Genomic DNA, 12190 nt, shown 5'->3' on the forward strand with positions numbered 1-12190 from the left:
TAACTAAACTGAATTGGTTTACTTGCACAGCAGAATACACGAGACAGTAATACTGTAAGTAGATACAAAAGTATCACAGAACAGGTGTATCAATGGTTTATAAACTTACATGGCAGTGTTTTGCAATATGTGGTTCTGGTGTGAATTTGAACATCTATTGTCACATTATGCATTCATTCATTTGTTGTTTTGTTTGTTTCTTTATGTTTTATCTAGTTACTTTTTTGTTAAAGGAGTTATTGAAACTCTATATTTTGCCAGTTTTCCAGAGGAGACCTGAGATGATATTCACACTGAATTTGGGTAATTTGGCAATACTCAAGAGAAAATTTCCAGACATGTCTGCCAGCATACTGAAGAGTACATCCTTTATACAGGATCGAGAAAAGTAAGCTTAATGTGCTTGATGACCTAAAAGTGAAAAAAAATCGAAGTGGCATAGTTTACTAATACTTCTTTACAAACAGAGGAGGAGTTCTGTATAACAAGTTTCTGGCACTCCATCTTCTGAAAAAAAGATGATATGCAGTAATTTCATCAAATGTGTTGTGGAGAAAATAAATATGTGACAAAGTGCATCAGTGTGCTCCAATGGCTCCTGAGGTATATGTGGACTCTGAGGCTACAGCTGTGCAGCTGGGAGGCAGAAATAAGTTACTGGGTACACAGGAAGGCAACAGGTGATCAACCAATGTTGTGGGAGGGACTATAAGGCAAGAGAAAGAAGAAGAGATAAATAACTATATCATTCACTCCAGATATCGGCCCACATCTACGTCATACACTACTTACAAGCCACATTCTGTCCCACCTCCGTCTCCCCCCTCCTCCACTCCAATCAGACCACAGTTGATAAGTATTGCCTGTTTGAGCACCATTTTTAAAGTAATTGATCCTGCTGTCCAGTTCAACATGCATGCTTTGGCTCTCCAGTAAGTCTAACCTTAATATAACTGTGATTATATCACTGTACATCTTTTCACAGCATATTCTGTGTTGGATGTTCTGTGTTGGTTGTTTAATGGTCATAGTGCTAGAATGCTAGATATTGGCCCAAATAACATGTAATTTGCTGCATAGTGTAAACTCTAATAGTCTGTTAGTCATCAGCCAGTCTACATAACATGTCCAATGGAAACAAACTCCATTAATGGGTATGCAACCTATCGCGTATTAGTCTTAATCTAATGTAGTAGTGTTTTTCAACAAAATTTGTACTGTAAAGCATGCAAGGTACTGAGTGTTCTGCTGAGACATGTTTAGCTGATGAACAAAGTTAATGAACATTATATAACTGACGTGCCCATTTAATATTGAGAAGACACAGATGTTCTGACCAGAGATATGACTACACTGTGTTAAGAAGCGGTGAGATAGTGAATAATTGAAATTACAGTCTGTTCACTCTATGCAAAGCACTGCATTATGGAGTTAATGGTTACTGAATCTATGATATTAGATTGCATTAACCCAATGTAAGGTACTGCTCTTTTTCATCCCTAACCCTCTTTTTACCATCCTCTTCTGTTTCAGACACACCTATCCCTAATTAGCAAGCTACAAACAAACTTTTCTGCATCTCAATCTTCGGTTCTTCCTTCACGGGCCAAAAGTCAGGATCTCTGCAAGCAGCAAATTGTTATACTTTGTAATGTCTTTGCTTTTTATTATTATTAAGCCAAACTGGAGATCACACCGCATAGGCTGACAGCTGGATTGTAGCCACCCCCCATCCCATCCAGCCCTGCAATATTTAACTCTATTTGTGTAGTAAGTTCCTACGCTGTACACAGATATTCAACTGTAGAACAAATACTGTTGTTATTAAGGTGTACACTGTCAATATCCCTAAGATACTCATATAGCCGAATTACCACGCAAAAGACCACACAACACAGTAAAACAGACTGTGCTTTTACTGAAGCCTTTTTCTGCCTCAATTGATTGTTTTTTACTTACTTTTCTCCATATTGCTCACTCCAGACATCGGCACAACCCACTTCTTTCACCCTCTCTGTGCTCAGGCTCACTCCACTCCCCTACCCTGCCCCCATTCCCACATGCCCCCAATACATGACATTTAGCCCTAACAGTGCCACACCCACCACACTCTATCTGATCATTAGGTCCTTCCACTTATCTCACTAAGCACAATAAACAATTACAGACATACCTACCCACCAACTATTTAAGCAACTAGCCAAACATCCCACCCCAAATAATAACTAACTACTACCTACAGACAAAATAGACTAAGCCACCCCACCACCAACCACATCACTAAAATGCTGACACTCCATTTACTAATACTCATATTCCTCACAATTTTAGCCAATTTAAAAAACTACCATAACCAAATAACCACAGCCTATCTCTGTCATAAGATCACATTCAACTACTGTCCCCTCACACACGCCACCCACATTCAAATGTCACCAGCCATTCTAAAAACAAATTCTACTGATTTAATACTACATAGGTCACCCCAAGTTATACAACCCCCAAAAAGTGTTTCCTTCAAATACCAGAAATAAATATCCAGATTTTTCCAAACATTAATATGCATAACTACTAAACTAAAAATATGCAGGAATATTCATCCAAACCCAGACCCCAACAATTCCCTACCACCCATCCCTCAATTACAGAATGTACTCAACACATCTCTTAAAAGCTCAAACCTGCTCCTTCTACATCTAAACCTTAAAAATATTCTCAACAAATTCCATAAACTTCATGCCACCCTCTCCCTCTACCAACCTAATATAGCCATTTTAACTGAAACTTGGTTAAAACCACATATCCTAGATAATGAAATCACCCCATCCAGGTTACAACATAATCAGGGTGGACTGAAAGGAGAAGAGTGGAGGAGGAGTAGCAATACTTTTTAAGAACACCCTCTCACTACAACCAATAAACTTTAGCATACCAAATATAAATAATGTAGCGATCCTTCTAACCAAACTATAACTTAACCAGAACAAATATATCAGCATTATTGCAACCTACATCCCACCAAGCAATAATATCCCCATAATAGAGCATATCCCCCAGTATATTTCAAGCACCATCACCAATGAAATTATCACCATGTGTGATTTTAATGTAGATTGGGCAACCTGTGACTCACAAAACCCAACCAGCCATATAAATATCTATGGTCTCACCCAGCTTATCAAATCTCCAACCAGAATAGATAAAAATTCAAATTGGCAATCTATCCTAGATTGGTCTTGACCAACAAACCTCAATACTACCAAATAGCTGTCTGTCTGCCCAATAATCTAAGTGACCATCTACCACCCTACCTCCTTAGGTAATACACCATCCATAACAAACATAGCATTTACCTCCAAATCTGCAATAATAAAAGCTTTAATCCTCAGGATCTAATATATACTTTAAGAAATATAAATTGGACTCCCCCTTAAATACTTACCCCTAGATGATGCAGTTAAGCAATTTAATGAAACCTTTCTTAACATCCTTGACAGACTAGCACCTCCGAGAACAGTCTGAATCAGAACAAAACTTACCCCTTGGATAACCAAAGAAACACAAACCCTTTTAAAGCAAAGAGACAAAACTTGGCAAACATGGGTCACTAGCAAAACCCAACCCAACTACTTAGCATACCAACAAATGAGGAACAAGGCCAAATTAAAAAAAAAAAACTACTACACAAACCTTCAATGGAAACACAAAAGAACCCCCCCCCCCCACATGCACAAATTTCTGGAGCGCAATCAACAAAATACTTAATCCTGGTCAAACTTCAGCCCCCCCTCCACCAATCTGCTGGTCAGTACAAAAAATATTGCAGAACGATTTAATAAATTCTTTCCCAAATGCATTCTGGCCCTGACCAACAACAATCAACCCACCCAATTATCAACACCCACAGCAAAAAACATTAACAAAAACACATTCTCACTTCAGCCAGTCCCCAAAAGCACCATAGAAAAACTCCTAAAAAAATGAAACCAACATCACTAGCAACAGATAATCTCCCAGCAGAATACCTGAAACTAGCAGCTGAAGCCATATCATTCCCCATTTCAATACTTATTAATCAGTCAGTCATTTAACAATATGTCCCAACCATCTGGAAAATATCTTACAGCACTCTCCTATATAAAGGTGGCATTTCTACTGAAATCACTAATTATAGACTCATAGCTATCCTATCACCACTGTTCAAGTTACTTGAACACCCAACTTCTCCAACATCTGACAGCAAAAAACCTTCTGGTCAGTTCATAACATGGTTTCAGACCCTATCACAGTGCTACTACCACTCTCCTTAGTTCCACAAATACCATTAATCAATATAGACACAAAGGTAAAATAGTTTCATCATTTTTTCTCGACATGTCTAAGGCCTTAAATACTGTTTCCCATCCTAAGCTGATGACTGCTCTTACCAACCTTAATATCAGTCCTTCCGCTGTCTCCTGATTTGAAAGTTACCTATCAGGATGCCAGCAAGCAGTTAGATGGCTTACAAACCTCTCCCCATTACTTCCAGTCACACTAGGAGTCCCACAGGGATCTATCCTTGATCCCCTCCTTTTCAGCATATTTACAAACAATTTTCATAAGGCTTCACCCCTAGTCACTATTGTTCAATATGCAGATGATTCCACCCTTATTTGTGTTGCAACCACCATCCAACAACTCCAGGACAATACCCAAAAGGCCTTTACAGAAAATGAAAACTTACTTATGAAACTCAAAAAGCGAAAAAAAAAAACACATCAGACCAGCTAAAAATATATAGTAACCGCTTTTGTTTACTTCATAAGCAAACTTCATCAGACAAAACAGTAATTACACTAAACCCTTTAAATATCCCTCCAAAAGCATCACATAAATTAGTAAATTAATTACTTAAATAATTAATTAACTCTTAAACAGATACAAATTCCAAATATTTTCATTACCCCTAAAAATCTCATATCATACAAACATTTTTAATCAAGTTAAAAGATGAATACAAATCAAGTACCACAAAAATACATTGCGGAGGCTGCATGTCCTCCCGGCGGTTGGGTGGGCATTCGAAAGATATGCGTAAATGGGCATGCCTTCGTTGAAGTTTGAATGTTGAGCTGGCACCTCGGCGTTCATGAAAATCTACTGCCAATCATTAGTGGACCGGAGCTCCACTATGGCGACCTCTAACCGGGAAAAGCCGAAAGACAAACAACAACAACCACAAAAATACATTCATCTAAAACATGATTTCAATCTTAAAATACATTTAATAGACAAGTTATTATTTAGCCCAGGGAAAAAATGTGCATTAAATCTTAATTGCCAGATTAGTTCCCTCTCATCCAATTTTAGGGCCGCAGGACCCAGGCACATCAATCTGTATCCATCGCATGCCTTTTTATTTTGTGTGATTGATCAAGTAGTGGGTACAGATGGGGGGGGGGGGTCCTGTGGCCCTAAAATTGGATGAGAGGGAACTAATCTGGCAATTGAGATTTAATGCACATTTTTTCCCCTGGGCTAAATAATAACTTGTCTATTAAATGTATTTTAAGATTGAAATCATGTTTTAGATGAATGTATTTTTGTGGTACTTGATTTGTATTCATCTTTTAACTTGATTAAAAATGTTTGCATGATATGAGATTTTTAGGGGTAATGAAAATATTTGGGATTTGTATCTGTTTAAGAGTTAATTAATTATTTAATTAATTTACTAATTTATGTGATGCTTTTGGAGGGATATTTAAAGGGTTTAGTGTGATTATTGTTTTGTCTGATGAAGTTTGTTTACGAAGTAAACAAAATCGCTTAATATATATTTTTAGCTGGTCTGGCGTGTTGTTTTTTTTTTTTTGGCTTTTTGAGTTTCAGAAAATGAAAACTTGCCTAAACAACTCATATCTTATACGTAATCCTAGTAAAACCAAACTCGTGATCTTTCATCCCAATAAACCATTAGACCCACCCACCTTCTCTATCACCACTAGTAATAATACCAACATCTACCCCGATTTATAACAAAACTTTTGGGAGTCACAATAGACAACAAACTTGGATTCAATATGCATATATCACAAACAATCAAGAAGATACACAAAAAATAGGAAGCCTATACAGAAACAAAAAATTCCTAACTGATAACTCTAGAATACTGATAGCCAGAACCCATCTCCTGTCCACACTCATCTATGCCACTCCGATCCTCAACAACCTTAAAAAAACAGAGTTAAATAAGCTAAAGACCTACTACAACAAAGCTGCTAAATTTGCCACTGACTCCAAACAAACAACACACTATTGTCATTCATTAAAAAAAACTCTCTTGGGTAGAACTTCCACACCTCTTGACCTATAATCAACTAACCATGGCTCACAAATTAATTTATCAACCTGAATCCCTCCCCTTAGTCACTTACTTCAACCCTACTCTAACAAATGTAAACTTTGCTCAACAAACAATGCATTACTACAGATAACCAAATTGTTAAACTCTGCAGGTGACTCTCTCTCTATATTCACATTATGTGGCAAAAAGTTGGAACACTCTCCCACACTCTATCACACTCACCAACTACCCCATGCAATTCAAAAAACTTCTCAAAACATATTTAGAAAACTCCTGGCTATGCTCATGCAATAGCCCAGGCTGGCTAATGTGCAAATTTACTTTTGTATCACCCTATTCTGTAACTCTCAAAGTCTCCCATTTCCTACCACTCACTCACACCAGGCCATCTCTATTCTTTTCTACACATCCTCAAACAACTACTTCTGTCCACTTAATTATCCTGGGTTAATTCACTACTAACAAAATAAGTTTGTTGCAATCCATGGAATCTTGCTTTATGTTATATTTATCTGTATAATCCAAAGAACTGTATTTTATTGTTTGTATAACAATAATATTACCATGTTTGTGGACCTTTTCTCCCTGGGCCTCCACTGTAAAAGGGTACTATCCCAGTAAACAAATATAAAATAAATAAAATAAATAAATATTAGCTTTTGTAGTGAGAAATATAGTCAGAACTCTATTATTTGAATGCAGTAATTTCCTATGATTCAGATCTTAAACAAAGAGTGAGAGAAGGTCACACAGAAAAAGCAATCAGTAAAAACTAAATGAAAACTCCAGCCAAGCTAGAACTTCCACTGAGTGACCTCTCAAACCTCTTGTATCAGAGGCGCATGGGATATATGCAAATGACCCTTATGAACATCAGGTGTTTTAGCAATATGGCGACTCTGAATGCCCATTACTTATTTCTTTCAATGGACAATTTCAGGCCAATAAAGCCCAACCCCACTAGCTGTGGATATGCATATTTTGGCCTTGTTATGACCTCATCAGCACAGCTCTTTGTTTTAGTTTATTAGCTGGGATATTTTGCAGTTACCCTAATGGTAATGGACATCATCTGGGTATAACAACCCTGTGTTTCTTATGCTTAGTCAAACACTCTGCTTGTGCTGTACTGATAAGGTCATAACAAGGCCGAAATATGCATATCCACAGCTAGTGGGGTTTGGCTTTATTGGCCTGAAATTGTCCATTGAAATGACTTAAAAATAAATAAGTAATGGGCATTCAGAATCACCATATTGCTAAAACACCCGATGTTCATAAGGGTCATTTGCATATATCCCATGTGCCTCTGATGCAATAGGTTTGAGAGGTCACTCAGTGGAAGTTCTAGTTTGGCTGGAGTTTTCATTTAGTTTTTACTGATATGATTCAGATCTTGGAAAAAATCTAGAGCATGCCAACAGGTATGTTTGCTGAGACAATGTGGTATAATTTCTGAGGGTACAGGCTCATGAGCTACATTCAGTGATTCATGTAGGAATTCAAATCACTTATTGTGTTACTTTTCTTGCAACTGTGTTTAAGTTATGCTTAACTCTGAAAAGACAAAGCCAGTTCAGCCTTGGAAAGACTTCAGTATGTGGAAGCTGTCATTTTTCCATCACATAAATTGTATATGAAGGAAATGCCTAATACCATGTATTTAGTCTGACAGCACAGATGATTTAGGCTGTCCCAGGTTAGATTCCCACAGAGTCCACTTGTTTAGTCTGTGACTCTGAACAAGTCATATAATATGATATTGCTCCTAGTCTAAGTATCTCACTGCTATACCCCTTTTAATAAATAGAAATAAATATACCTTTCAAGTTGACTTCACCTCCCACCACATTATGACAACTTTGCCACTGAGAGGCTTATGGAAAAGTATGCAGAGGTAGTACAGCATGTAGTAATGAACAAGAGCATATAATTAAGGCTCATAACAAGTCCCATAGCATGCTATAACAACTTTGAAACTAGGTGAATGATTGAACAAATGGGTTGTAACAAGAAAATAATTTAATATGGTTACTGACATGCTTATAATATAGTGCATGTATAACTATATGTCAGAACATACAGTCATTTAGTTATTCTCCTGAAAAAGTGCCAGTCTGTCATTTACAAATACTCTGACTTGTCTAATCATTGTTCTGTACCAGCTGTTTGTTACAGAAGATGCAGAAATGTTTTCCCTATTTCCTCTACATGCAGATGGCTTTCAGCTCAGTCCAGTGCCTCCTCTGATTCACTGGGTCACCCTAACTATCCTTATACCTGTGGACTTCCTCCAATATGGATTAGGACCAGTGAGGAGACTGAGACATCACAAAACAGTGTCATATTGCTGCTGTGGGTATTTTTATTTTTAACTTTGTCCCTTGCATATGCCCAACATTACGTCTGGATGGGAAATGCAGTGGGTAGTCTGTGTTGAAATGATCCCCACTTCTACAAAGGTTTGATGTCAGAAAGTAACTGCACACATCCAAGGAAACTTTAATTTTCTCCTAATCTCCACCAGGGAAATTGTGCTGCTTTTTCTGCTCCTGGACACACACACACACCCTTCCAATTCCACTGAGGATAGACACCTTCCCCTCAAATGCTTGAGCTGAAAATTGAGTCCATGTTGCTTGGGCCATAAACCATTTTTTTTTCAGTATTACTAAGCCTCAGCTGACTTTCCCTGTAGCTCTTGGAGTATTTTCCTACATGTTTATATGATAATATATAACACAAATACTATTTGTTGTAATTATAGAGGAAATGCTTCATGTATGGCTGTAAGTGTAGTCTACATTGTTAAATATGTCTTTGGTCAGGTATATATAGATCAAACTATGATAGCATTTAGTCTAAGGGCACAGAGTATATAAGCTGTATAACAATTAAAAAAAAATGGGGCAATGTTTTGGCTACCCATATTTGGTCATATCATGAGGCAATAATAACCGTTTCATATTTGCTGTCTTTGAAAGTACTGTTTGACTAAGAGAAGGTAAAGCTTTTGAGCAAAGATTACTTGAAAAGAGGAGATTTTATTTTCAACTTCCAGACCCCATTTCCCAATGGTACCAATAATGAGCTTGATTTTAATCTTCAAATTATTAAGTGTTTAATTGGTCATATTTATCTGCTCATGTTATTTAAGAGCTTGTTGCACAATGATTATGTTTTAGTCCTGAAGTCTGAGAGCTGAATCTTTGAACCAGACAATTGCTTTCCTCCCAGAAAGCCATACTATTGTTGCTTTTATAAATAAATATATATATATATATATATATATATATATATATATATATATATATATATATATATATACACATGGCATTTTTCATGGTTTCAAAATTATTTATACAGACAATTGAAGTGAATATTGAAAATAGCCTACATCAGATTTTTTTTCTGAACTAAACAATTAAGGTCTGATTCATTAAACGTGTGGAAAGAAAAGGGACACAACAAGACATTATGAGACTTTGTTTCACTAAATAGGTATATATTAGGGTTAGAAGCTGGCCCAAGACAGGTTTCATTCTGTTGCAAGTTAAAGGAATTTCGTGATTTATATACAAATTACCAAATGTGATATGTATCTTAAGGGCAGCAGAGACATTTTTTTTTGTGTTTAAGTGTGTGTTGAGCAACCCAATAGATGCTATCAATATGTGTATTTTTGGTAACTGGGGTGTTTGTCAAGGACTTCCCTTAAAAAGATGTACAGTCACTGGAAAAATAATAAGACTTGGTTTCCAAATGTACAAAATGTTTGGGTGAAGGGCAATTCTGCCTTTACAAAAGAATTTTAGAATAAAAGTAGATGGGGATGATCATCTTCTGCCTAAAATAAACGAGACGGCATTTTCTGCTGCCTAAGAATCATATCACATACATGAGCATATTAATAATAATTCTGACTCAGTGGTTTCAATTGTCCACATATATTTCAAACTTTTAGATCTTAAGATTTTAGCAACAGGATCATAACAACTTTTTACTTTCCCTAGAAAACTATGGGAGCCAGTAACCCACCAGCACAAAAGTGAATCTCTGTCGCGAAAGCGTTTTGCATAATATGCTCCCCCACTGTTCTCTGATTCGATCACCTGCCTTGTAAATAGAGACGGCTGCAAAACGTTGCTACTCGACACCTATCATTTAATTCTTGGAGAATAAGTGGCGTTTAACAAACACGCTGTCACTGTGTATCTGACCTAAACCGGACATCGACTGATAATGAAGTAGTAATGAAACAAATGAAAGCACACGAAAAGCACAGAAAAGCTACCTGCTGTACTGTTTTCAGACAATGTCATGGGTTAGATTTCTTGACCAGTGTCGTCTTATCCTAATTGTTTCCTTCGAAGTGTATTTATTAGCCAGAAAGTTGCTCACAGTTGCATAAAACGTTTTAGCTCGCGTCACATTACATTTGATGCTACAAGTTTCTAAGCGTACGCAACACGTTTTGTAAAATAGGTATACTCTAGTGTATGACACGTTTGCATCTTTATATAGCTTTACCAACATTCTAGTATTTCATATATACCGACAAATTATAGTACATTATTTGTTTGAAGATTTTTTTTATTTGGTTCTTTTTTATTAAGATATTATTTAACAAGATGTGTACTAATGCTTGATATCTTCATTCTAATAAATAGCCGATCACTAGGCCTAAGGACTTGATTGAACTAAGTAACAGAAAAGCCGGGCAAAACACAAGATGCTCACTTTAAGGTTGTTTGTTACTGTACTTACTCGTCGTGGCCTTTGCAGAGGTAGAATAACATTCTCCACGCCTGCACTGCCGAGAAAATCAGTGAAATGATGCCAATGAAAGTGCTGAATCTGCAAGCTGATTCAGGGCCCCATTCATCTACAATAAATCGTTGCTTTTCCACGGTTATGTTTTCATTTTGCCACATTCCGTGTGTAAAAAGCAGACATTTTCCCTTGAAATCCTCACCATTCTCGGAAAGGGGCACAACAGCAATGAAACCAAACAGAAAAGCAGAAAAATATAATATGCACTGTGCAAACAAAAAATTATTGAGAGCCATGTTGGCTTTGGGAGAATAACATCCACCTACACATCACAGACCGAGTCTGCGCACTGAATGACTGGCGCATAAAATATGTTAACAGTTTTATGGAATTCTGCGTTTTAAAAATCAGATTTTTTTATTGAATAAGTTAATATTGCAATTGTAAAGAAAAAAAGCGGGGTTGAGGGTGTTTTGAGAATGAGACAAAAAAAGTGTATTTTTTTCAGCACCATGGACAGTTCTCACATTTGCTTAGCGGTTTAATGGTTTTGAGAGATGAATGTGTCGCGTACACTTCTTAAAAGGAGTTACCCTCTCCCAATCGTGCGCCCCCGCATAGGGTTGCCACCTTTTCAAATGCCCAAAGTGGGACATGTTTGGTACAAACGTCAGATTTTGCACGGTGAAACATACCCACGGCCAGTACAAAGGACATAACTTCATTTTTTTTGCCTAAATAAAGGCTTATTCTTGTAGCATTTTAGTTGATTATTCTGTTTCTTATAACATGTAGGCGTTTCAGATACAGAATAACTGTTTTATGCAACTATTACATAAAATATAGGAAATATTTGTGTCCTAAAATCTCAGGACATTTGCCATTTTTTCATTTTTTTTGCAGGGCACAATTGCCCAAAGAGGGACTGTCCCTCACAAAGTGGGACAGGTGGTAACCCAACCCCCGCAACACACATACACACTGCTCATATGTTTAACATCTTACAGCCAAACTGTACCCTCGACTCGAAATAGCAAAATTTATATTGCACAGAAGACTTTAAGTTTA

General features: G+C 36.9%; 1 protein-coding gene across 1 annotated transcript in view; it reads right to left on the minus strand.

Moving 5' to 3' along the window:
• The window catches only part of TMEM179 (transmembrane protein 179), a 248120-nt gene extending 236659 nt beyond the window's left edge, over positions 1-11461 (minus strand). The window contains exon 1 of the mRNA XM_044074341.1: positions 11117-11461. Coding sequence (XP_043930276.1) covers positions 11117-11418 — 302 coding nt within the window. The 5' untranslated portion in view covers positions 11419-11461. The remainder of the gene's footprint in view (positions 1-11116) is intronic.
• Between the last annotated feature and the right edge of the window lie 729 nt (positions 11462-12190).

This window comes from Protopterus annectens, chromosome 6.part0, assembly GCF_019279795.1.
Source record: "Protopterus annectens isolate FY-2018-M chromosome 6.part0, PAN1.0, whole genome shotgun sequence".
Taxonomy (NCBI): Eukaryota; Metazoa; Chordata; order Ceratodontiformes; family Protopteridae; genus Protopterus; species Protopterus annectens.